A 26,225-nucleotide genomic window follows, 5' to 3' on the forward strand; every position below is an offset into this window, starting at 1 on the left:
TCCTTTTACTATAAGCCATGAGTTCCACATGCTAACTCTTAATTAATACGAGAATTAGTTCTTTTCCGCGATAACACTTTTTATCCGCGATATTAAAAAATATTACACTAACGATCGAGATCTCACAAGAACATCGTTCTGCAATACATTCCCTTTATTTTTTAACGTACCCGATTCATCAATGCAAAAGTTTACTTCTCGTAGATACGGTAGATACTCTTAAATAATAATCCTTGTATTGGATACTGGATGCTATTGTAGATTCATCGAATTCCTATGGAATGCGTCATGGAAATCTGATTACAGCGTTGAGTGAATAAATTTATAAGTATGCATGTTACGCAGCATGGCGTCATGCATGCAACACAGATATACAAAACTCTCTCTTTTATATATATATATATATATATATATATATATATATATATAAAAGAGGCGTTATTATAATAGTTTAAAGTGATTGTGTTTTTAACAAAGTGTCAGTTATGCCAAATCGACAAATGACAAGTGTCCAAAATTACAAAAGCCGATTACTCTCAAGCGAATTTTTAATATAGTTTTATCTTTAAACTTTAATTACTATCGGCTTTAGTACTATTAAGTAATAAAGTAGTATTAAATATATATATATATATATATATATATATATATATATATATATATATATATATATATATATATATATATTTATATTAGCCGATATAGTAATTAAAGTTTAAAGATAAAACTATATTAAAAATTCGCTTGAGAGCAATCGGTTTTTGTGATTTTGGACACTTGGTCATTTATCGGTTTGACATAACTGACACTTTGTTAAAAACATAATCACTTTAAACTATTATAATAACGCCTCGATATATTACAATACGTTTATTTATAGTTCAGTCTCATTCTGCGGTTCACAGGAAAACGCGTGACTTCCGAGGCACTCCGTGATGCGTGCCGATTTCGTCACGCATTCTACGTGCAAAAGAACGTCACGATTTGTTCTCATTGAGTCAAGGATTATGAATCACGTATACTTCGTGAGTAACATCCATTACGAGATGAAAGGAATACGTAATAAATGATACATTCTGAGTTTCATGTAACTGCACCAGCAAAATACTTCACATATAAGCTTTTATCCATATTTGCTTTTCTCTTATTTAGAAAAGAACGACAAAGATAACAATCAAGATGATCTTACGTAAAATAATAAGTTAAAAGTCAAAACGAAATTTTCTCTCCCAAGTTTTTTCAAGCTGTATGACACAAAATGATTCAAGCTTTATAACATATTCTTCAATTAATAAGAAATATAAGGAATATCTTTACGCATGGTACGATTAAAATCTTAACACACAGTCATACATAATTAAAATCATGATACAATTAAATAAAATCGTGACCCTTATAAATCCTTTCAACATACAGTTCCAATATTTTTTACTAATTGTAGATATACAAAGGTTCTCCAAGAGCTTTGTAAAATTTATATCTATCCAAAGTTAAAGATGAACATAATGAACAACTCTATGTTACAGAACTTCAATATACAAATCATCATACTATTGTCAAATCATCATGTAGCGACTATTGTTGCCTCTCCAATTTGTGCAGATCATTAAAATTAGAGATAATTTGTAAATCAGTAATGAGATATAATTCAGTAATCAATATAATAGTCGAGTGATGTAATACATCCGGCTTTTTGGTATCTTATATACATTGTTTTCATTATAGTCTTATCGATCTCATATATGGCATCAGTCCGACAGTTCATTCGCCATCTCTTGGCTCACTACAGGATATTCCGTTCTCCACGTCACTACTCGGTGCTACGTCGACAACCCCACCAACACACATTCTCTCACTCTCTCTCTCTCCTCAATGCTGTCTTTAATATCGCCGCTGTCTGCCCGTTCCCACACCCAGTTAGTGAAGCATTCGCATTCGTGTAGAAGATTGCGACGAAGTATTCCGAAAGCCGGCATCCTGCGCAAATTGTAAGTGAAGTTATAAGTTCTAACGCAAGTGAAAATTATTTAAAATAAATCATGATCTGAACAGCCGGCACTTAAACTGTTATTACTAAAGTTAACATAAAATTATTTAAAAAATAATTTTAAGAGATTAATATGCTATTATAAATAGGCATAATCAGTTTGCATCGATACGACTGTTGTGTGTGACTTCCATTACATAGCTGACCATGGCATGATTGACTATAAGTTGTATCAGCATATTAATCATGTTATATATGTCGCTTGACCTCAATAATCTTGGCCTGTCAAATTCTAAATGTGATTTAAATGTAATCAATGATTTATTACGCAACCTCTGTTGAGATACTGACAGCTTAGTTCACCAATAAAATGAATAAACAGATTACTCATTTTCCCACAATCAATTATATATCATCAAAATTCGATAAAGCTTGACATCAACAATTTTAAGACAGCCTTGGGAAAATTATAGACAGCGTTATTTCTTTTACGAGATATAATACAATTAAAGTTTGCTGAATTTAATCATCGTTATTTCACAAACAATTAAAAACTAATATTGAAAACTCTTTCGGGCATATATTGAATTATTTTTTCTCAAAAGCACATCATGCATTTGTATTCTTCTCTGAGCAAGAGAACGGTCATTAAGTTCACGTGAATCATTGTGGGAACCAGAGAGTGAATAAGAAACAAAAGTTACACCGTACTTCCGTCATCATTGTCAATTATATTAATGGACTACGTATATAAGTATGTATCTTATACTTTAAACTTTTCCCGTTAAGACACGTAATCATCATTAATATTTCGCGTTGCGAGACCAGTCATCAGTGTAATGAGTCGAACAATCGGGGTCGATTTCATGCTTCTTTTTTCCATTAGAAGCATTCATCCACTTCCTGGCGTCGTAGTGTCTCGAAAGCGATGGCTTTGGCAAGGACTGCTTTCGACGCGCATATACCCAACGCTGAAAAATCAGAAGTTATTGCGGTCAATGTCGAATTATTGTTGGAAAAAAAGAGCAGAATACCGCAAGCGGATTGAAATCAATTCCGTTAATTGGACATTATCATCAATAATTTAACTAATTTGTTACGCGTATCCATTACTTAATACTAAGAGAATAAGAGAAGCACGGAGTAATATTAAAATTCACGGCTTGATAGCTCGAATAATTAGGAGCTATTCGCGGCGGTGTTTCGCATTTAAAGACCACGTGAGAGTCACGGACCGGTACCGGTCTAATCCGCGCTGTGTCATCCAATTCCGGGTTTCATCCGGCAAAAAATACCGAACCGTCGAACCGGTGCCTTTCGTAGTCGACGCGATACGAACGCGTATTCGCCCCACCAGCGAATTCCTTTCCTCTTCTCTCTGCTGCTTCTCGACGGAAGAGGCTCTCAGCGACGGAGAACGCTGGGTGCGGGCCGTTAGTTAGTCGGCAATCAGAACCGGTACCGTTCCCCGGAAAGAGCGTCGCCGTCGGAAAAGGTAAAGCAAGCCACACCCTGGAGCGTCACTTCGCCGGTATCCGATCGATATGATCCTGCGGTATATATCCTGCGAAATAGCGTGTTCACTTCGTCATCTAAAATCGAAGTGATACAACAGATTCTCAATAATCATGTAGCAACAGGCGAATGGATGGCGGGGTGTTACTCGATGACATCATCGTCACGAACGTGAGGCGTATCTGAAACGAGTCAAGGACGCAAGCACCGCGTCGCCGGATCGCGTGTTTGCACTTACATTAACCGTGACAGATGAGAATTATCATCGCAGAGCGTCGCTTTCTTAATGACAATTACAATTTTCACGTTACAATAAAGCGCCGCTATTATAACGCAAAGAATTTTACTACAAAATAATTCACGTTTTCTACAGTCCTCTTAGATACCAGTATTAATGAATAATTAATAATCTAATATCTAGAGATCGGAAAGTTGAAAAGTTTAAGGAAGGGCTATCAAAATCATCTATCTAAAGTTTAACAATAAAATCTTTGCTCCCGAAATTAGTCATCAATGAATAATTAATTAATTCTGGATTCTTAATTTCTCACTTGATATAAAATACATATTTAAAATGATTTCAGATAACCAGCAAGATGGCAGCTAGCCAGTATTATCATGTACAGGTAATTTATATGTTAATATCTTATAGCATCGCAATAACAGTTTCACAATATAGTGGCTGAGCAAGATAAATGACTCATCTCGTTATTTCCATACAGTTTTAATCTCTTATATCCATCAAACATTCTAAACGAATGACTTTTATAACTTCTGTAGCGTGTTTTTAAAGTCAGAAAGAGAAAGAATGTCCAATCGAATTATTGCTAACGACACGAAAAATCGACGTCAACTGATCAAAAAATAAAGTTATGTATAAATCTTGCTAAGAATGAGTCATTCATCGATACGTTAATATTAAAAACGATCGCGTCACTACTTCTCTTTAAAATTAGCGTTAAATGCGTAATTTAAGAAAAGCGTGTTTAAAAATACTTTTCTTACTTTTCTTACTTTTCTTACGTTATTAAATTGAAAAGATTTGTCATATTCGCCAAATAAGGTTGAAAATAAACTTTCAGTGAAATCGAAGCAGGATTGCTTCGCCACACAGGCTTATTCTGTTGTATTTCCGAGATTTTCTATTAACTATTTAAGATATGACTGGATAGAAAAACGACAAGTCTTTCCAACTAAATAAGTATACCTATATAAAAAAAAATTAAACAAATTATATAAATTAATTTTAGTATACTAATTAGTGAGCTCGGTATACATTTAATATCATTCATTGTGAGAGTATCCGTCGACAATCGTTTTGAGACTAAAAATGCTTCCAGTGCACGCCCACCGTGTATCCGGCCGATCCTTTCGATCCCGAGGCAGATGCGAGCCTCCTACGAGCTGCGATGAAGGGTTTCGGGACTGACGAGCAGGCCATCATCGACGTCTTGGCTCATCGCGGCATCGTGCAGCGATTGGAGATCGCCGACAAATTCAAGACAATGTACGGCAAGGATCTAATCTCCGAGCTGAAGTCTGAGTTGGCCGGAAACTTTGAGAAAGCCATCCTGGCTCTAATGACGCCTCTTCCCGAGTATTATGCCAAGGAGTTGCACGAAGCTATTTCCGGTATGGGTACCGACGAGGGTGCGCTCATCGAGGTCCTCGCGTCTCTGAGCAACTACGGCATCAAGACGATATCAGCCGTTTACAAGGATCGTAAGTTTCGATGCAGCATATCTTCCAAGATCGATCTTGCCTCCAATTTACAGCCTTCATCCTGCATAGGACAGAAATTTCATTTGGAGAAACGCACTGTATTTTATTGTCTAGTTTCGATCGATTCTGAACTACGTAGTTTGTGAATATATTCTTGATTTATTTCCCTAGTGTATGATAACGAGCTGGAAGACGACCTCAAGAGCGATACCTCCGGTTATTTCAAGAGACTTTTGGTGTCGTTGTGTTGCGTGAGTAACAGTTAGAAGATAATATATACGTAACTCCGCGCAATTGTCCTGTCAGACAATTTCTGTAATTTTTTGATCAACGATTAGGCCAGCAGAAACGAAAGTCCTGACGTCGATGAGGAGGCCGCGCGTGAGGACGCCGAGAGGCTCCTTGCCGCTGGTGAGGGACAGTGGGGTACCGACGAGAGCACTTTCAACGCAATCCTCATTACCAAGAGTTTTCCGCAATTGCGAAGAATCTTCAAGGAATACGAACGCCTTGCCGGACACACCTTGCAGCACGCTATCAAGCGAGAATTCTCTGGTTCTGTTGAAGACGGCTACTTAGCTGTGGGTAAGAAATCAAATAGATTAAATACAATCGATATGATTGACTCATTATTCCTTATATTCAGTAAGTTATTCCTTATCTCTATTAATCGTGCCGTTTCTTTTCTTTTTTTTACACGCATTTACTTATCTATTGCTCTATAACTGTAACTGGCCTTCTTTCAGTGAAATGCGCCTGCGACAAGACGGCTTATTTCGCGGAAAGACTGTACAAAGCTATGCGTGGGATGGGCACGACCGATTCGACGTTGATACGCATCATTGTGGCGCGATCGGAGATCGACCTGGGCGACATTAAGGATACTTATGAGAGACTTTACGGAAAGTCCCTTGCGGCAGCCATCGATGTAAGTGAAACACGCTGCTTCCTGAAACAGTAATAATTTCACGCTAATTATTACTCCGGCCGTTCCGTTTGCTCCTTTTATCGCATTTTATTTATAATTGTGTTCTTATTTCCGCAGCAGTAAAGTTAATAAAAAGACAGAAAAATGCAATAACATAATACAAATAAACATATAAATATAATATTAATAAAAATACAAGTCTAAACAGAATCTTTTTAATGACAAATTCTTAGGTGAAATTCAAACAATTTCTTTCCGTAATTCAGATTTTATCGAAAATGTTTAGACTCAATTTAATTCCATCGCTTAAATTCTACGGCTTTTACTCATTCACCTAATACAGTAATGCTTTATATCTCCAACCGAGGTGTTAAATTACGCATTCACATCATAATTCTCTCTTTTATACTTATACGCATTCGCAGTCGCTAAACTACAATAAAATAATAACAATCTGTTAACTCACATATACACTGTATATCTATCAGCACCATATAACTTTCCATAAATTTCAGGACGACTGTTCAGGCGACTACAAGAGACTCTTGCTTACCCTTCTCGGATGAAAATATTTCAATCGTGCAACAGACCCTTTTATTGAAAATTACTTCGCGGAGATTGTATAGCGCTTCGTTATCTTCTGCAAAGATCTTGGTTTATTTAATTCCTTATGTTACGCTGGTTGTTAATGGTGAATATATGGTTTTACTCGTGTTATTTATATGTTTTGCGCTTGTTCGGAGTGACGCAACGTGTGTAAAACGATCGAGTTATAAATAGGAAACGTGTACATACAACGCAATGTGTACACGGATTTCTGCGAAGATCGAGTGAAAATAGATCTGATTGGCAAATTATATACTAGTATAAATTAAGTGTGATTATTAATTTAAACGAAAATTCGTCTCTCACTGTACTAATTACATTAATCGGTTCATCCATCTCTGACTGCATGCATGCTTGTATTTAGTTGTATGTATACATAAATACATGAACGTCACGATTTGCCTTGAGTTGATGTTAGCTTTTAATTTTCCTACATTCTTTTTTGCATTTACAGGACGACTGCGGCGACGACTTTAAGCGGCTTCTGATCGCGCTATTGAATTAATGAGCTCGAGAAGAATTATTTTCGTTACTAAGAACTCAGACATATTTAACACTAAATGTTAATAATCCGAAAGCATGCAAATGTAACGCATACATTTATCTGCAATAAACGTATACATTCGCAAATATTATGTCCTCGGCTCATTTTACTGATAATATGCAACAATATCTTTGTTTTCTTTTCTAGGACGATTGCGCCGCCGAGTGGAAAAGACTATTGATAGCAATGTTGAATTAAGAGTAGCTATAATTGCGCGAGATAAATGTAACACAGGGAAAAATAATATTTGAAACCAATGGAGTATAATGTACAAAACATTTTTAATACATAATCAATTATTCAATTAGTAATATGCATTTCAGATCTATAACATTACAATGTAATGTGAAATACGATGTAATGTTTACAATTACATTTTAAAATATAATTATAGCTTTGTTTTACTTACACGAACACATAGACGTATATATACTTTTTCAAATGCATATAAATGCAATAAAAAACATTGGACCTTTGGTCCATTAATCAAAACTTAATCATTATGACATGGCATGAAAATAAAAGAAACTTATATTACTTAGATTGTCTTTGAAATAAATTTGATGTTACGTTACTTAGTTTATATGAAGATTCACTGTTCGGTACATTATTCACACCATGACTACACTGGGTAATGTATCTTCTGTCATTTTAAATGGTGACAACTTATTTTCTATATATTCTATTTTCTTACGTAATTCAGCTTGGATGCAACCTAATTTTATTTTAGAAATTGTAAGTTTCATTATCCTTCCTGTAATCTCGAAGCATGCGTGAAAGTCATCGGATTTATAGTTTATATCGTAAATACGCAAGCAAACTTCAACGTCCAGCGCGTCTACAATGTCCTCTCCGAAGCAAATAGGCGGTGGATTTCGAGCTAAAAAAATTCATATTCTGTTCATTGAAATACGACACTGCACACATCTCGCTTGTAATCACAAATGTTACCTGAAACTGTCTCGTTATAAATCGTAAAGTCGTTATACGTCACTGTGAGCGAGACTCCATAGTCGTTCTCTAAATAAGTTGCATTTATGCATACTGTATCAACATTGAAATATATTAGTATTAAGTAATTATTATAGTTTATAGTACGGATTACAAGTAATTATATACTCACACTTTCCGTCCATAGAGATTGCATCCCACTCTAAACGCTTACAGCATCCACAGTTATGTTTAATGCATTTGCAACCATTATCATACGTTTTCATATTATATTCACCTAAAAAATATTTATATATTTAAATACTTACACATATATATGCATTTCTTATACTGGCATTTTATACATTTGACAAAAATTTACCGGCAAGAAATTTCAATATAATTAACACATTAGTTGGAGAATTATAATTATGCATTAAGTGGAAATTTTCAAAGTATAGTAATATAGCCTATTTTCCTCATATTACACAAAATTACAACGTTTCGAGTTAAATGCAGCATAAAATATCCAGATAGCAAAACGTCTGTCATATTTACGAAATATGTCCGTAAAGTGACGAGCGTTGCGCAATAATATATAAAGCTAGCTGTGTCCGCAAATGCTCAGCAATAATATTGAATTTGTTTCAAACAACAGTTTATTCAATATTTGTCATTTTTCCAGCAACAGTTTTCGCCCAGAGGCTTTGTTGATGTACAGTCTACATATTATTGGTAGAAATAATTTACATATTGTTGCTGCAAACAGTTTGCAGCAATAAAATTTACATATTTTTGCTGCAAAAATACCATAAATACGAATCTTATTGTTAGACAAGCTAACGATTCATATGTTTACGCAATGTGTGTGGCAGCAATACATAAATATTGTTTTCAGCAATATACGATTGCATGACTTCGCACACTCACGTTTTGCTATCGGGGTAATAATGTATAAAAATATCCCGTAGACACATATTCTAAAACGTTATCAAAGAAAGTATATTTAATAAATACTGTTCGTCCCGATGTGGTCCAATACGTTCGATTCCAGCGACGTTATCGCATCTTGACCCGTCGCTTCTTCCGCGACTCCGGCGAAGAATAACATTCCGATAAAGGCAACGCTCGTAATATCGAAGCAACGTAATCGTCCCATATTTACTTTTTAGCTCTGTTTAGTCCTAATACTTGATGTCAAATCTCGTCAGAGATATCGTTTCGTAATATAATAACTTCTCAATAACTGCAATGTCCTCCTCTGCTTTTCCCTCTCGATTGTGAATTGTTGTGAATCTCTCCGCCCTCCGGCGAACTGCGATAAGTGCGAACTGTACGACTTTTGTTTTCTGCTGATGCCGCGCGAAATACGAACGGGCGAGCAAGGATAAATTCTTGAATTCTTCCGCTCCCCTCCAACCCGGAAGAAATACCGGGGAGCCGGAGCAGTCTCGTCCATAGAATGCAGTAAGCATAGACGCGCGTTTTGAGTATTTCTGTACCCTGCTTTAGAAAGAGAAAGGAAGTTCCGATTAAACTCGAATAAAATTCGAACTTGGCATCTACTACGTTTACGCGAGCGTTATTTCTGTAGTAACTTACGATAATTCCTTCGCGTAAATGGGATTTTGTAGTAACTTACGATAATTTACTCCGCGTAAACGAGTGAATTATCGTAATTAAGTTACTAATACAGAAGATAACAGAAGTAATCGCGCTCGCATATGTACGTAGTAGTAGTAAAGGCCATTGCACGTAACAAAGTTTTAGTTTTAATCGTAAGGCCGTAAAATAGACCAATCACACTTGTTATTCTTCAAGCGCGAGGAGAATAATCGACTGTGATTGGTCTATTTTCTTACAACCTTACGATTATGACTAAAACTTTGTTACGTGCAATGGCCTTAAGGCTTAGAGCTCTAGTAGTAGAGAGGAAATAAAGGCACGGATATAGTATATAATTCGATGCTATTAGGCTGCGTTCCCACTATACGCGTCGCGTCGTCTGTCGTTAACCAATCAAAACATCCCATTTTATTACATTACTTGTGACGGGATGTTTAGATTGGTTAACGACAGACGACGTGACGCGTATAGTGGGAACGCAGCCTAAGGCCTGTTCATCTTTTCTCCTTTTCTCTCCAACATGAAAAGAAAAAGAGGAAAGATGAACCGTGTAAGAGACGTAGCTTTGAAAACGAACAGAGGCCTAAAACTAAACGGCTGTCCTTTTTTATGCACTTAAAATGCAACAGACGTATAATTAAGACGTCAAAAAATACAAAAGTTTAACAATTTAAATCTGTTATCAATCAGTTTCCATTCGATACAATAAGTTTCTGGAATTTACAATCTACAATGCAATTACTTTTTACGTAATACGTTTTTGCGTAATATCACGCATTTCTTTTGTAAAACGAGCGAGCAAGAGCGACGGAAAGCGAATGAGAAGCGCGCGATGGGAGAAAAGAGAGAGAAGGAGCGAATAAAGGGGGAGCGACAGAGCGCGACAGAACGAATCGCGGGAATCGCCGTCGCTCGCGATTGAATCCGCAATCGCCCATATGACGCGCGCAGAACGTAGAGATCAAATTATGAGAGATCGGAGGGAGAGCGCGAGTCTGCATCAGCAACAACAGCAACATCGGCATCAGCATCAGCGGGGCCGACTATTGAAAAGACTATTGATAGCAATGTTGAATTAAGAGTAGCTGTAATTGCGCGAAATAATTGTAACACAGGGAAAAATAATATTTGAAACCAATGGAGTATAATGTACAAAACATTTTTAATACATAATCAATTATTCAATTAGTAACGTGTATTTCAGATCTATCAGATTACAATGTAATGTTTACAATTACATTTTGAAATATAATTATAGCTTATTTGCTTACACGAATAACACATGCATACACTTTACTCTTTCAAATGGGTATATAAAAAACATTGAACCTTATTTGGTCTATTAATCAAAACTTAATCATTATGATATGACATAAAAATAAAAGAAACTTATATTACTTAGATTGTCTTCGAAATAAATTTCATTTTACGTTACTTTTATACTAGAAAGATTCACTTTAAATGGTGACAACTTATTTTTTATCTCACATGATTCAGTTTGGATGCAACCTAATTTTATTTTAGAAATTGTAGAAATAAGTTTCATTAGCCTTCCTGTAATCCCGAAGCATATCTGACATTTATCGGATTTAGAGTTTATACCGTAAATATCAATATGCAAGCAAACTTCAACGTCCACCGCGTCTATAATGTCCCCTCTGAAGCAAATAGGCGGTGAATATAGAGCTAAAAAAATTTATATTTTGTTTATTGAAATACGACACTACACACATCTCGCTTGTAATCAAATGTTACCTGAAACTGTCTTGTTATTATAAATCGTAAAGTTGTCATATGTCATTGAGAGCGAGATCCCGTCGTTCTCTAAATAAGTTGTATTTGCGCATACTGTATCAACATTGGAATATATTAGTATTAAGTAATAATTATAGTTTATAGTACGGATTACAAGTAATTATATACTCACCCTTTCCGTACATAGAGATTGCATCCCATTCTAAACGCTTACAGCATTCACAGTTATGTTTAATGCATTTACAATCATCATTATACGCTCCTATATTATTATATTCACCTAGAAAATATTTATATATTTTTACTTACACATATATATGCATTTTTTTATACTGGCATTTTATACATTTAACGAACATTTACCGGCAAGAAATTTAAATATGATTTACACATTAGTTGGAGAATTATAATTATGCATTAAGTAGAAATTAGCAAAGTATAGTAATATAGCCTATTTTTCTCATATTACACAGAATTACAAGCTTTCGAGTTAAATACAGTATAAAATATTCAGATAGCAAAACAGCTGTCATATTTTTACGAAATATGTCTGTAATGTCCGTAAATTTGTGACGAGCGTTGCGCAGTAATATGTTCTATACAAATAAATTCAGATAGCACAGATGATCGTTATGAACTCAAAAAGAATTTCAGAACGAATCCTTTTTGAGTTCATAATGATTATCTGTGCTATCTGGGAAGCTAGCTGCGTCAGGAAATGCTCAGCAATAATATTGAATTTGTTTCAAGCAACGGTTTATTCAATATTTGTCATTTTTCCAGCAACAGTTTATGCCCGGAGGTTTCATTGGTGTACAGTTTACATATTATTGATCAAAATAATTTACACATTATTTAAATAAGAAGGCTGGCGAACAAGTAATTAAGGTCTTCAAATTACTTTAATATAAACAATACAAATAAACATTTTGGCCCTAAATATATGGCCTTCATATCAGTGTGAGAAAAACAATAACCTTCGTCGTTGAAATTAAATAATCAACGACCAAGGTTATTGTTTTTCTCACACTGCAGATGAAGGCCATATTTAAGGCCAAAACGTTTGTTTATTTGTATTGTTTATATTAACCCTAATCCCTCCAACGTTTTTTCCGCTACTTAATTCCTCCAACCATGCACTTTCGTGTCCTACGCGTTTTTCAGTATGTATAGCTTTGAAAAATTCCACAAAAATTATTATAATATCTTTATACCTTTATGCCTAAAAATCGTTAATTACAACCTAAAAGATTCGAATGCTATGATTGGTTGGCAACAGGCAATAGGCACAGAATTTCCAACGTGACGGAAACTTTGTATCTATTGTCTGTGTCACTGTTCATTCTGCATTTATATATGATTTCTATTCCTTGTTTCTATTGCCTGTTGCCTGGCATTGTGCAAGGGGCTTAATCCTCCAACCATGCCTTTTATTGTGTCCCAACGCGATTTTGATTGTTTGGGCTCAGACACAATAACAAAAATAAAGAATAAAATAAAGGAATAAGGGAATGTCGCATCTCACTTCAGTACACGTACATTAAAGTGAGATACAACATGCCTTATTCCTTATTCCTTTATCTTATTCCTTATTTTTGTCATTATGTCTGAACCCTTTGTCGTTTCGAGAACAAATAAACTATGGTTCTGAAATTTCTACCTGATGTTCCCTACTACAACTTTTTTAGGGGGGGGGGGGAATTATCCCATGATCGTTGGTTTTTCGGGAAAAGTCTTGTCGGGACATGTTCGGACGTGTTTTGTCCTGAATAATTTTTTAAGATTGCTAATGCAATCACAATTTGCACTCATACTACGTTTACGCGAGCGTTACTTCTGTAGTAACTTACGATAATTCACTCGTTTACGCGGAGTAAATTAACGTAAGTTACTACAAAATCCCGTTTACGCGAAGGAATTATCGTAAGTTACTACAGAAGCAACGCTCGCGTAAACGTAGTATCAGACTTCCAGTAAATTTTACTTAGATTTTGCTAAGCAATTAGTGATTCAGACTTTGTTAAACAAACAGTGGCAAATCTGGCCGTATTGTCCGCTGAAAAGCGGCAAAAGCTAATATAAAATAAGAAGAAGAAAAAGTTGGTTTCCCGGAATGAACGACCGTTTGGCTGAAGTCACATGGCATGTATTTTCCGCGTAACGCGTAACCAATAATTAGAAGAGAAAGAAGAGAGAGAGAGAGCGTTTCGCATTTTCGGTTAAGCATATTCGCGCTTCTGACTGATTTAAACGCGATACGCGTTACGCGGAAAATATCAGTCCACGTGACCGCTTAGAAACGCGTGGGACACAAAAATGCATAATTGGAGGGCGGATTTAGGGTTAAAATAATTTTAGCACAAAGACCTTGCTTGTTCGCCAGCCCTCTTATTTAAATTAAATTGTTTTATATAAGGCAAACATTATTAATTAATTGTTAATTCACATATTGTTGCTGCAAACAGTTTGCAGCAACAAAATTTACATATTTTTGCTGTAAAAACCCCATAAATACAAATCCTAGACGAGCTACGGATTTATGTTTACTCAATGTTTGTAACAGCAATACATAAATATTGTTTTCATCAATGCGTTTGCATGATTTTGCATACTCACCACGTGTTGCTAAAGTACTGTGCGTCTCGATGAGGTCCGATACGTTCGATTTCAGCGATGTTATCGCATCTTGACCAGTCGCTTCTTCCGCGACTACGACGAGTGGTTCGTTCTTGCCATCTTTGGAGCTGTACAGCTTGAAGGCCATAGCTTCTTCCGCGACTCCGGCGAAGAATAACATCCCGATAAAGGCAACGCTCGTAATATCGAAGCAACGTGATCGTCCCATATTTACTTTTTAGCTCTGTTTAGTCCTAATACTTGATGTCAAATCTCGTCAGAGATTCGTAAATATAATAACTTCTGAATAACTGTCCAGCTCCTCCTGCTCTTCGGGCTCTTCCCTCTCGATTGTGAATCTCCGGCGAAGTCAGAGACGAAATGCGAACCACGTGCGAACGCATGCCACTTTTATATTCTGCTGGGGTCCTAAGGTCCTATTTTCGAAAAATATCGCATATGATATTTTAGGAATGTCACTAGAAAATCACACTTTTGCAAGTGTGCTATTGGTTGCAGAGTGTAATATTTTGGCCGCGTTCAGCAGACACAACTGTTGAGTTCGTCTTATCAACCCCTTGCGTTGATTGGTTGGTTCTAAAAGTAAGAGCCAATCACGTTCGACTGCTACTCAGCGGTTTGATCTGCTGAACGCGCTCATTCGGGCCATTCATGACATATATCCGGCTGCGGTCCATTTGACGATACAAATTCTTTGGAGCGTCCTTCTTCTAATTCTTTCTTCATTGAAAGAAAAGAGAAGAGGAATGCTTCGAAGCATTTGTAGCGTCAAGTGGACCGCAGTCATCGTACGTGATATTTTTCAAGAATAGATATGGTGTCGCGCGAAATACGAACGGTCGGGCAAGGATGGACTCTTGAATTCTCCCGCTCCCCTCCAACCCGGGAGCCGGAGCAGTCTCGTCCATAGAGCGCGGCAAGTATAGACGAGCGTTTTGAGTATTTCTGTTAATTTCTGTACCCTCTGCTTTAGAAAGAGAAAGGAAGTTCCGATTATAAACTCGAATAAAATTCAGACTTTGCATCGCAATATATTGTTCATCGGACACCTAGAGAGAAAATAAAGGCACGATGTATAATTCAATGCTATTAGGCCTGTTCATCTTTTTATCTGTTCTCTTTTTCTCTCCAACATGAAAAGAAAAAGAGGAAAGATGAACCGTGTAAGATAAGTAGCTTTGAAAACGAACAGGCCTAAAACTAAACTGCTGTCCTTTTTTGTGCACTTTGTGCACTTAAAATGCAACAGATGTATAATTAAAAAGACCGTCAGAGAAACAATTAAGAAGAAAAATAAAAAGTACAAAAAAACAACAAATCTGTTATCAATCAGTTTCCATTCGATACAAGTTTCCGAAAGCCTGCAATTTACAATCTACAATGCAATTACTTTTTACGTAATACGTTTTCGCGTAATATCACGCATTTCTTTTGCAAAACGAGCGAAGCGAGCGAGCAAGAACGACGGAGAGCGAATGAGGAGCGCGCGATGGGAGAAAAGAGAGAGAAGGAGCGAATAAAGGGGGAGCGACAGAGCGCGACAGAACGAATCGCGGGAATCGCCGTCGCTCGCGATTGAAATCCGCAATCGGCCCATATGACGCGCGCAGAACGTAGAGATCAGATTATGAGGGATCGGAGGGCGGAGGGAGAGCGCGATTCTGCATCAGCAACAACAGCAACGTTATTAGCATCAGCGTCAACGTCAGCATCAGCGAACAGCGGGAGCAGGAGCCAGGGGCAGCAGCAGGCCACAGCAGCAGTGGCGGCAGCAGCGATCACGACGGCGACTGCCATCTTGAGCGTGACGCGCAACTCAGAGGTCGCGGGCTCCACCAGTGACGAAGCCACTGGAGTTTTGACGTGGCTGCTACGTACCTGCCCGACTGCCCACTCCGATTGCAGCAAACTTGGTGACGAGAAATACGTAACTGGTAAGTGCCCCAGCTGGAGAATAATAACAATCGCGGGCCCGTGGACCAGCGCGCGCTCCTCGCGTCGCCGCCGGGTTCGCGCGCGCGAGACGGAGATACGGGAAAACGCGCGCGTCCACCTCGTCATCGTCATCGTCGCCGCCGTCGCGCTACGCTCTCTCCCTCGCGACGCACAACGCTGATCGTTCTCCATCGCTCGTCTGCCGTGCTACTCCGCTCCGCTCAACGTGTGGGATCGCCGCGCGAAATATGGCGACCCGACGGCCGCGCGGGAGTGAGACCGCGCGCGTCCGCGTTACTCATCCGACGGCGGACACGAGGTGGGTTTTGCGGCCCGTGTGTCCCCGCTGTCCCTGACATCCGCGACCTGGGGGCGAGAGGGGAATCATCTGGCGCGCGGGTTACCGCGACCCGCGTTTCCGGGGGGGACGTGTGCGGGATCGAGGGTTACTCTCGCCGTTCACCCGGATGGCAATTCGCTCCGTCGTTCTCCGTCGAACGAGAGAGTGAGAGAGAGAGAAAGAGAGAGATTATCTCGAGCGCGTGTTTATTGTCCCCCTCCCCCCTTCCTACCCCGTATTATTTTTAGCTCCGCTTATGTAAATGACGCAGTAGCAGTCATCCCGCTCGTTGGCGGGAAGTTTAAACGACTCGCGTTTCGTCGAACTCTCCCGATTCAAAGATTCCGGTCGTGTCGCGATCGGGTGTTCGTGACGATCGCCGTCGTTCGCGCGAACCGGCATTGAGATTTGCCTTTCTTTACGGAGATCCATCAAATGTTCGTATTACAGAGCGCTTTATGTTGCAGAGCTCGCGAGGTAGCCGGGCTATGGAAAGTATGGTCGAGGAAAATGGATCAGCCGTCGATCCGTTGTCCCAGGGCTCCCAGAGCGGCGACGCAGCACCAGCAATCGCAACCTCGGTACAATCTCTCGATAGAACGCATCAGCAGCAAACTCATCACCTGGTAGCTTCTACCAGCATTGTGCAACTGACGCTACCCTCGTCGGGAACAACACAGGTATACAGGAGGCTCTCCTGTGTATCTATGTCCGATAATTTGTCTTTCTCTTTATTTCGGAGCATGCGCATACCGTTTATTTGTCCTTTTTACTACCGTTTTATTGTTTCTCTCTCTCTGTGATGTAAGTGCGACCTGTGAACAATCCGGTCTTGCATAATGCTGGTTGGCGTCTTGGGAAGCGCACGGCGTCTTCCCAAGATCACCCTCTCATCCTTAGAATTGTAGGACGTTGGGAGTACTTCCTGTGAATGTGACATTTTGTAAGAGGCACACGTTGGCCGTACGTTTTTTTTTTCTTTTGGCTGTATGTTTGAAATTTCATGCAAATAAGTTCCCACTTTTCTCACGGCACACAACAAACGACATGTACATTATTCCTTTCTATCGTAGCACCGGTTATTAATAAGGGATATTGTTCCATGCAATGCAATATGTATGTACTTTGCACGTATAAGGAATAATGATCATGTATATTGTGATTTTCAACTGATTTTAACGATACGGTAATTAACTTAACCGTCTGTAATATTTGACATTTCACCTGATCCTTGTACAGGTGCAATCGGTCATACAACCCAATCAACAGTCCGTGATACAAACCGCCACGAACATACAGCCCGTCACCCTCTCCAAAGGGAACGTTATCCTGGTTAGCAAACCCAACTCCGTTATACAAACTGCGCAAGGCAGTTTGCAGACGCTTCAGGTGAGTCAGACATATCAACTTTTTGTAAAGCGGGAAACACAGACTTTTGCATAATGCACAAGCATAAGAAAATTGATTGGTCTATTTCCTTATGCACATGTATATGGACCAATCAATTTTCTTATGCTTACGCATTATGCGTTGCGCAGAAGTGTGTGGTCCCCGCTTAACGCTTCAACCTAAAGACACATCGTTCAGACAGTACCTGGATTTTTATCAGTACGAAAATGTGTGACTCGCAGTTATATCTATCAATACATATGTATAAAAGTAGGGAATAATTTAAATAACGGAGCATTAAAATTTGGATATCTCGCTCTTTGTTAAGGTCGTTGAAACTGGCAGCGACGACAGTTTCTCAGACGAGGATTCACCCAAGAAGAGGAATATTTTAACCAGACGACCGTCTTACAGAAAGATTCTCAACGATTTAGGTGGAGGGGAAATTACAGGTAAGACCATGACGTTCCACCTTAAGACAAACTTATTTCGAAACGTGTTCGTAGACATTCTATCGCACGATAGAAATTCACCGTCGCGATATAGAGAATATATAATCCTGCGTTTGTTTCCCGCGCGTTGCGAATCAATTGTATCGTCCGCGTAATTTGCCTTGCGATTCGCCGCGAATGCAAAGTTATAAGATAAATATTGAAAGTAAATAATTCGCGCATGTTGGTCAATCACGTAAAACGTTAACGTGCATGTCAGTTCATACAAATCGATAACACGACTGTATGAAAGAAATATACAATTTAAATATTAATTTATATATTTGTATCTTGGAATCGTATAAAGAATTTCAATCGCGAGATTATCTGGTGCCCCTGAAATTAACATAAATATCCTTTTTCCCCTTTTTAAATTATATTGTTATGTAATTTTGTCTCTCAAATATGTATATTATTAGCAGGTACGGTATAATGAATATTTTTTGTGCTAAAGGCTTCTGGCACTTTTCTTAGTTTAAACTGCAAATAAGTAATATAAGATCCTTTAAGGCGTAATTAGTTTTAGCGCGTGGTCAAGTAAGATGCCTGTATTACGATACCTTTTTTATATACTTTACGCCGAGTATATAAGAGAAGTATGCCATACCAAGCTCGTACAATATTATACAACAATGCGAACGGTAAATTAACTTTAAAAGCAGACATGGGAGATTATTATTAAGATTAAGAAATTGGAGATTTTGGAAGGAGGTTTGTGCAGATAGTTTCTCTGACCCTGATTACCTTAACACCTAACGTTAATATGAAAAGAAATTTACGGTTGGAAAAAGTAAAATCCCTTATATAAAACTGTAGTGAAAGTTTGACGAAAACTTAAAGCTATCGCCCACCTTGATTCGAAAAAGACGATTTTTCAAAGATTTATCGGCGAATACACTCATGTCCACCGCAATACACTACGGAGCATTAAATGTCACTGTAATTATCGGGTTGACATTTACGTTAATTTAATTAATTCTCACGTACACATGGTATATTAAAAGGTAAGTGCAAGTACGACGATAATATTAGACACAAATGTCGACGTTTGATTTAAAAAAAGAACGTAATATATAACGACAAATATATATTTAAAATGCCGGGCAAGTAACCACTAACATCTCGAATTAATTTCTTAAATAAATTAATTGTAATCTTACTGCATGAAATCGTAAACAGTATCGGCCCAATCCTTTCCCATTATTGATACACCTCGTATATCCTTGTTACGACTTAATTTGAGGAAATAAAATAATTATATAAGATGCATCGTTTTCACAAAGTAATTCACATTGTTTTACGTGTGAGCCACTTACGCAAAATTAATTACTGGTTTCTATGTTATTCCTATGCGGGATTTAATTATCTTTTCGTTTAATATTTGAGAGCTAATTATTATCCTTGACGAACGTTCTTTCGTATTTCCTATTTCCTTCTTGTATGAGTTGACTGCACGCAACGCAACGATAAATATATGTCGTATAATCAGCAGCCAGAAAGGAAATAGCTTAATAAATCACGATCACACGATGAAATTCCATTTTGTTCTTTTCGCATTTGTCGCTATGTTATTGTTTTTACTTTCTGGATGCAGATACTTGCAAGTAATTTAGAATATATTTATTCAATGCGATTAATAAGGATTTTAGTACGATTTGGTGCACTTGAAAAAAAAAAGGAAGAGAAAAAGAGAAAGTGATACATAATACATTGTACATAGAATGACGCACACACGTTTAACGGCACCGGTTACGATCTAATTGTAATGGGGGTTTGGGTTGATTCGGTGTTGCAGACGGTCGTTTGCCCCCCTTAGAATCATCCTCCGAGTGTGATTCTAACGTGGACAGTGAAGTGTCTTCCCATTCGCTCCATTACCAAACAGGTTGGTTACTTTATCTTCCTTTTACGTATCTTTCCTGGCTGTATTACGTTCCACAGGCTGTCCATATACGCAGCTCTTGTATTCTTCTGCATACCGAGGGAGATGATGTTAGAGGAGTACTTGAATGAAAAAAAAGAAAGACAAGAAAAAAAAAATCTGAAACCATTTACATTTTACAATTGTCTTCCATCCCTGTGTGTACTGCCTAACGTGGTATATCATTTCTCACGATACTCGCTTGGTGTGGCATTCTTGCTTATGGGATGATATCGATATGTAGACTCGTCATTCGGATCATTCGACGGAACAAAAAAAAAAGAGGCGCCGAAAACTCGAGGAATTCTCTTTTATACGAGATATTGCAGAAATCACGATATCACTGTGTATCACGCATATAAAATCTTTTTTAACGCAGATAATCATTTCCAGTTATCGATGCACGGCACGTATCGTATAATTGGAGGATATTATTTTTCCTGTTTTTTTTTTTTTTTTTGGAAGAATATATGTGTGCGTTTATATTTCCGATATAATTTGTTTTACAGTAATTCCTGCCGGTACTATTCAAATTGCGACCCAAGGGGAGGGTGTTCCGGGGCTTCACACGTTAACTATGAGCAATGCGGCGACAGCGGGTGGAGCTATAGTGCAGTATGCACAGGGCCAGGACACTCAATTTTTTGTCCCAGGTGTGCTTTTGCATCATTTCCTATCAGAAAGTCTTGAGAAAGCTTTGTTTCTATTATATTACAACATTGTATTGTGCCAATAATACATTGTTGTAGTGTATATATTGTTTTACATGTGGTGCGATTCATTATTTTTCAAAGAGTAATTCTATATTATTGCATGGAGAGTGGGACATACTAATATATTAATATATTACTGTTTATTACAATAATACGAGATAATATATAAATTAACAGAAATAATACTATTTGATACGTATTTTCTAAATTATATATCCTCTTCATAAATACATTCTTAGTGAACAAAATAAAATAAGCTGCCTAGTAAAAAAAAAATAATGTAGAATTTTGACACACGTAACGCAAAAATTTGGAAAGTGCAGTCTCTTGCAATGTTCCAGCTTATGCAGGCCACGGGGTTGTAGTTGAGGATGCGGCACGAAAGAGAGAGCTGAGGTTGCTTAAGAACAGGTGAGCGATAAGAATAGACTTGTCACATACAAAGTTATATCTGTATTTCATACAATACACAGATACACAGGATTTTCCCTATACTACACAGACATGAGAAAAGATGAAAATCCCTTAGCGACGAAGAATATTCTTATTCCTATTTTTAATGTGTACAGAGAGGCGGCGCGTGAATGTAGAAGAAAGAAGAAGGAATATATAAAGTGCTTAGAAAATCGTGTTGCGGTGCTGGAGAACAGAAATCAGACGCTAATCGACGAACTGAAGTCGTTAAAAGAATTATATCAGCAGAAAACCGACTGAGATTGGTGTTTAAAGCCTGCGCGACAGTGTATCAAAACTATTATCCAGTCGATGAACCTGTACATGTCTTGTTTGTGTACATTATCCTAAATGTTGCTAGGGGTAAGCGATGGTGATGTACATGCATTCTTATAGATATTTCTCTGTAACATACTGTATTTAAGTACGAAATACGAAGGCTTGTGAAACTTGCTGTTACTAAAGCGGGAAGCCAAAGTTATATGAGACACGGAGGCAGCAAACACGTAGGCAATATATCAGTCTCTATTTTGGATAAACACAGCGCGCGGTTCACTCGAAGTTGAATTCGCGTACTCGAAATTTCGATCTTACGGACTATGGAACAGTTAGATTATCTACGGTAATAACTGACAAATGATATTCGTGTTTGTTTAGCATCATTGTCTACCGACCGTTTATATTAGATGAAAGCGTGTCCTGCTCCGTTATGACACGTTACAGTTTATTTCTCTATAGTGTATAGAAAAGATATATATATATGGAAGCGTTTGTGCGCTAGAAATAGCGTTTCGGCTATCTGCGTGAAAATTCTTATGTAAATATTTCCACAAGACGTGCCGTGGCTTACAATTGCGTAACAGACAATGTTCGAGATATTTGTGATAGATTTACAAACATTTGTTGATAAATAGATTGAAGAAAATTGAAATATCTCTTTCGTATCCTCATCGTTTAAGAAAATAATTTGGCTATAAAAAGATTAAATTATTTTTCAAAAAAAGCCTAGTTTTTTCTGTGGCAACATTTTGCAATGTTATATTGCTATATATATTTGGCGCAATCAGATTTGATATTTCTATAATAATTTGAGATCGACTATATAGTATAACATGATGATGTAATCATTTCACAACATAAGGAAATGGACAAAAATGATCTACTTGCTGAACGTTACAATACCATTTCCTTTTGACATAAATAATACGAACAGTTTTCTGTGCGTGTAAAAATCGTGCCATGGCGAGACGCGCTTCCATCTACCGTAAATAGGTCTTAATATACGATCTATCGCAAAATAAAACCATAGGTCGATGAACATCTGTTTTCTGTTGCTGAACTGGCTGCGCTAGTTCAGAGTCCATCTTTTTCCTTCCAATGTGGAGTAAAAGAGATAAACTCGAAACTAGTGCAGTCAGTTTAACAATAGAAAACAGACCCCATATATGTCTAGTTTCACAAAAAAATTGAAAATTATGCATGAAAAGGAATGCTTCTAATGAAGTCGCTTTAAAATGGAATGCTTTATAAAAGAATCTTGGCATCGACGTAGGAAAAATTGTAAAAGTAGTTATACGAGACATTTGAGTGATATAAGGAAAAAAAAAGAAGATATCTCTCGTTCTCATAATGCCTGCATCGCCTTTTTCGTTTGCTGTATAAACGTGCGTGAAGAGCGGTATTACGTCGCTTTTTAAAACGAGTAAAGTGTAATCCTGTTTTATCGTCTCGTCAGAATGCCCCGTTCATTAAACGCTGAACAACACAACTTGTAAAATATGAATGTAATATACATCTGGAGTGCCTTGAAGATTTACGATACTTGTGATATACATATACATATGTTGGATACAAAAGAAGAAACGCGCAACATATGCATATGTATGTATATACGTATGAAGGAAATTATGTTGTAGGTAAATATGGGTAGATATATATATTATATATGATATTTTTAAAGTATATTATTAATATAGTTTTATGTACTTGACACACGCAACTCTATCACGAGAATTGTATTATTTTTTGGAAACTCGTGTTCCCACGTAATCTCATTATCGTCGAGTCGAAAACCAATTAATGACACATTACTGACAATGCGCAATGTATTGTGAACGATACGCGTGGTTTGACCATGAAGAGGTAGCGTTAAAGATCCAAATAAAGAACATAATTTTTTTAACAAATGTCGTTGCAGTTGATGACGTGTTGTGAGTTTTAGTTGTTACTTTATGGGCGCAATCTCTTAAATTCATCGTATGGCGTGTCATCGCAAAAAAAAAAAAAAAAGAGATATGCCCACCGACACGTTTCTTAATACATACAATGATACGAAAATTGTTTATAACAAAGTAGTACGTACCCAGAAATTCGACGCCGGACGCATCGTTTAGAATTTCGTATTTTATCGGTCCATCTTGATTCTTCGTAGTTTTGTAATGCTAACGTGCATAATGAACATTGTCAATTTATGAAACAATGCTTAAAAAAAAAAGAAGAAAAGAAAACAGAATGAAAGAATCACTATAGATAATAAATGTGCCGTATCCTTTACATGTGCATTTCATTGCCGCCACTGCATTATCAAATTTTTTATATTTATTTTCACTTTGCTTACTAGATTTATAAAGCCTTTATGTTTTTGAAGAGTAGTACAAACAAGTGCATATTTTCATTAACTTATATCTCCTAATGAACGTTACTCAGCAAAGAAATAGAAAGCTTTACTCTATTGTAGAGAAACCTGGTGCAATATTAAGTGTATTTCTTAATTAAGCTTTCATTACTTTATTTGCACCTCTACAATTCGACGGGCATGACTGAAACTAGTCAACTTACTTCTGTTGACTTTTAATTCCGCAATATGTTTCTTGATGAGCATCGACCTAATAATCTCTTTCTTTCTCTTGTATGATAAAAGTATACTTTATTTCTTATTATATGTTAAGGTTGTTTAGGAGAAAAATATACAGATGCATCTTTAATATTTATTATACAAACACATAATATATTGATTGTAACACGCAGCAACAGTTATTATTATATATGTACAAGAGTGTATCAAAGGATAACGAGATAGATTTAATTTTTAATAAAATATTTATTTAATCTTTCAACTAATCTGAAAGTATTTTCCCTGCATCGCAATGCACTTGTCCAATTCCTTTTGTTATATTTAAAATACAAAACTGACGTTATTAACTGTAAGGCGTGCGGAAACATTTTTAATTTAATTTCTAATTGCATATGATTAATTACAAAAAAAAAAAAAACATGCAAATCAGTCTCATTAGTTTTTGATGTACTCTTTTGTACAGTTTACGTATACACACATACTTACACCGTCCATCGCTAGACTTTTGCCATTATTTTCATCCACGCAGATACATTTCTTTTCTCCCTGCAAAAATGCAATATATATATTAGTGGAGTTTTTAACAGCACAATTTTTTATGAAAGAAGTTTTATCTACGTCAGTTGGTAGTGCATGTAAAAATAATCAAAATAGGGTAAAATTTTATCCTGTTATTTCATACGCATAACATATCATCATGTTAATTAAACTTAGGTATATTAAGATATGTGCAATTTATAACGGATTCTCACCAATTTGTTTAACAGAATGCGGAATTCACCTTGGCATCGTAATCCTGAAAAATAAATATTAGCGTAATTAATTTACATGTTCGAGCTCTGTCTCGATGAATGTATATAAATTAACATTAAATGCCTCAGTTGGTAGTGCATGTACAAATATAATCACGACTTCATACTCGGTAAAACTCATCATGTTATTTAGATTCGAGCATAAAAGATTCCTGATGCGGTACGAGAGATATACACGCAAAATTTGCGAATAGAATTCCGATACAAATTAAAAATCTAAAAGGGACTCGAGTAAAAAATATATATTGAAATATACGTTACGTACACACGTACGTTAAAACACGTGGCATGTAAATAGAATTTCCGATAGGAATTAAGTAGATCTTCTAAAACAGGCTCAAGTATAATCGCAAGATCGACGGCGGTTAATATTAATCACGGATATTAATAATAAGTGTATCTCCAACTTAACGATAAGAATTGAATCCTATCGCGAGCGTGTACATTACGATAAGACGGACGATTGCAGTGGATGTACGTGGATTACTAATCGCGGCGTGTACGAGCTTTCGAGAAATCAGGATTCTTTGCGCTCAAATCGTGCTTCAATCAAACGATAGCTACAGGCGTCGCGTGTGAAAATCACCTGTCGTTATAATATCCTCTCAAGCGTGTCGATATCGTTAGGATTCTTTTATCTCTTGCAATTCCTCGTTGTTCCTCGTCGTGTAAACCTCGAATCCCGCACGTGCCCGCACCACGTTTCATCGTTGCCTGGCTTGCTGCTCGTCGCAGGTCGCTGCCGGCTTCAACTTCCCTCGGCTCGGGATAAAATCGAAATGGCAGATGGCAGGAAGCAGGAAACATGATGATCTTCTACCTTCTACCAGAGAGAAGCCAACTGAGGAGCCATGTTCCTTCTCGCCTCGCATCTCGGACCAGTTTCTGATTGGTCAAAGAAAATGGCCGCGTTCAGCAGATACAACTGTTGAGTTCGTCTTATCAACACAATACGTTGATTGGTTGGTTCTAAAAGTAAGAGCCAATCATGTCCGAATGCTACTGAGCGGTTTAATCTGCTGAACGCGCCCATTGGCGCCGTGGTAGCATGTGGAGGGGATAGGATA

At 37.3% G+C, this 26,225-nt stretch overlaps 4 protein-coding genes and 1 long non-coding RNA gene across 23 annotated transcripts; 2 read left to right on the plus strand and 3 right to left on the minus strand.

The window, feature by feature from the left end:
- Positions 1 to 1,866: 1,866 nt before the first annotated feature.
- Positions 1,867 to 8,394, plus strand: LOC139821205 (annexin B9). 6 transcript variants are annotated; one of them, XR_011734212.1, is made up of 8 exons: positions 1,867 to 1,988; positions 4,087 to 4,128; positions 4,843 to 5,224; positions 5,396 to 5,475; positions 5,563 to 5,809; positions 5,971 to 6,152; positions 6,668 to 6,843; positions 7,450 to 8,394. XR_011734212.1 is itself a non-coding variant. In XM_071792095.1 (7 exons), exons 2-7 carry the CDS (start codon positions 4,099 to 4,101, stop codon positions 7,498 to 7,500), a joined length of 972 nt encoding a protein of 323 aa, XP_071648196.1. In that variant the 5' UTR covers positions 1,867 to 1,988; positions 4,087 to 4,098; the 3' UTR covers positions 7,501 to 8,394. The 6 variants fall into 6 exon arrangements, 4 of the variants coding, with proteins under 4 accessions (XP_071648196.1, XP_071648198.1, XP_071648195.1 ...); XR_011734211.1 differs by lacking the exon at positions 7,450 to 8,394 and adding an exon at positions 7,213 to 7,393; XM_071792095.1 differs by lacking the exon at positions 6,668 to 6,843.
- On the minus strand, positions 7,565 to 9,636 carry LOC139821216 (uncharacterized). Its single transcript, XM_071792125.1, has 4 exons — positions 9,250 to 9,636; positions 8,426 to 8,530; positions 8,254 to 8,346; positions 7,565 to 8,182 (listed from the first exon to the last, which is right to left on the minus strand). The coding sequence occupies exons 1-4, from the start codon at positions 9,389 to 9,391 to the stop codon at positions 7,914 to 7,916; spliced, it is 609 nt and encodes a 202-aa protein (XP_071648226.1). The 5' UTR covers positions 9,392 to 9,636; the 3' UTR covers positions 7,565 to 7,913.
- Positions 9,637 to 11,001: 1,365 nt separating this feature from the next.
- On the minus strand, positions 11,002 to 15,814 carry LOC139821210 (uncharacterized). 3 transcript variants are annotated; one of them, XM_071792116.1, is made up of 5 exons: positions 15,641 to 15,814; positions 14,230 to 14,666; positions 11,786 to 11,893; positions 11,614 to 11,706; positions 11,002 to 11,544 (listed from the first exon to the last, which is right to left on the minus strand). In XM_071792116.1, exons 2-5 carry the CDS (start codon positions 14,456 to 14,458, stop codon positions 11,285 to 11,287), a joined length of 690 nt encoding a protein of 229 aa, XP_071648217.1. In that variant the 5' UTR covers positions 14,459 to 14,666; positions 15,641 to 15,814; the 3' UTR covers positions 11,002 to 11,284. The 3 variants fall into 3 exon arrangements, with proteins under 3 accessions (XP_071648217.1, XP_071648215.1, XP_071648216.1); XM_071792114.1 differs by having other exon boundaries at positions 15,088 to 15,814; XM_071792115.1 differs by lacking the exon at positions 15,641 to 15,814 and having other exon boundaries at positions 14,230 to 15,036.
- A 223-nt stretch (positions 15,815 to 16,037) lies between these two features.
- On the plus strand, positions 16,038 to 24,045 carry Crebb (Cyclic-AMP response element binding protein B). 12 transcript variants are annotated; one of them, XM_071792099.1, is made up of 8 exons: positions 16,038 to 16,184; positions 16,993 to 17,205; positions 17,765 to 17,914; positions 18,243 to 18,366; positions 20,201 to 20,290; positions 20,836 to 20,979; positions 21,381 to 21,450; positions 21,609 to 24,045. In XM_071792099.1, the coding sequence occupies exons 2-8, from the start codon at positions 17,014 to 17,016 to the stop codon at positions 21,751 to 21,753; spliced, it is 915 nt and encodes a 304-aa protein (XP_071648200.1). In that variant the 5' UTR covers positions 16,038 to 16,184; positions 16,993 to 17,013; the 3' UTR covers positions 21,754 to 24,045. The 12 variants fall into 12 exon arrangements, with proteins under 12 accessions (XP_071648200.1, XP_071648206.1, XP_071648209.1 ...); XM_071792105.1 differs by having other exon boundaries at positions 16,040 to 16,184; positions 16,993 to 17,106; XM_071792098.1 differs by lacking the exon at positions 16,038 to 16,184 and adding an exon at positions 16,214 to 16,504.
- A 420-nt stretch (positions 24,046 to 24,465) lies between these two features.
- On the minus strand, positions 24,466 to 25,997 carry LOC139821220 (uncharacterized). Its single transcript, XR_011734213.1, has 3 exons — positions 25,745 to 25,997; positions 25,099 to 25,142; positions 24,466 to 24,892 (listed from the first exon to the last, which is right to left on the minus strand). It is a non-coding gene; the product is annotated as an uncharacterized lncRNA (long non-coding RNA).
- Positions 25,998 to 26,225: the final 228 nt, after the last annotated feature.

Source organism: Temnothorax longispinosus, chromosome 10, assembly GCF_030848805.1.
Source record: "Temnothorax longispinosus isolate EJ_2023e chromosome 10, Tlon_JGU_v1, whole genome shotgun sequence".
Lineage (NCBI taxonomy): Eukaryota > Metazoa > Arthropoda > Insecta > Hymenoptera > Formicidae > Temnothorax > Temnothorax longispinosus.

Coding starts and splice junctions, on each gene's coding strand:
- Crebb (XM_071792099.1), top strand. CDS start 17,014: ATGGAAAGTATGGTCGAGGAAAATGGATCAGCCGTCGATCCGTTGTCC. Junction 18,367..20,200: donor AGGTGGAGGGGAAATTACAG/GTAAGACCATGA, acceptor TCGGTGTTGCAG/ACGGTCGTTTGCCCCCCTTA. Junction 21,451..21,608: donor CTGAGGTTGCTTAAGAACAG/GTGAGCGATAAG, acceptor TAATGTGTACAG/AGAGGCGGCGCGTGAATGTA.
- LOC139821205 (XM_071792095.1), top strand. CDS start 4,099: ATGGCAGCTAGCCAGTATTATCATGTACAG. Junction 5,225..5,395: donor ATCAGCCGTTTACAAGGATC/GTAAGTTTCGAT, acceptor TTATTTCCCTAG/TGTATGATAACGAGCTGGAA. Junction 5,476..5,562: donor TTTTGGTGTCGTTGTGTTGC/GTGAGTAACAGT, acceptor ATCAACGATTAG/GCCAGCAGAAACGAAAGTCC.
- LOC139821216 (XM_071792125.1), bottom strand. CDS start 9,391: ATGGGACGATTACGTTGCTTCGATATTACGAGCGTTGCCTTTATCGGA. Junction 8,347..8,425: donor AATCTCTATGGACGGAAAGT/GTGAGTATATAA, acceptor ATGTTGATACAG/TATGCATAAATGCAACTTAT. Junction 8,183..8,253: donor TTATAACGAGACAGTTTCAG/GTAACATTTGTG, acceptor GAATTTTTTTAG/CTCGAAATCCACCGCCTATT.
- LOC139821210 (XM_071792116.1), bottom strand. CDS start 14,458: ATGGGACGATCACGTTGCTTCGATATTACGAGCGTTGCCTTTATCGGG. Junction 11,707..11,785: donor AATCTCTATGTACGGAAAGG/GTGAGTATATAA, acceptor ATGTTGATACAG/TATGCGCAAATACAACTTAT. Junction 11,545..11,613: donor TAATAACAAGACAGTTTCAG/GTAACATTTGAT, acceptor AAATTTTTTTAG/CTCTATATTCACCGCCTATT.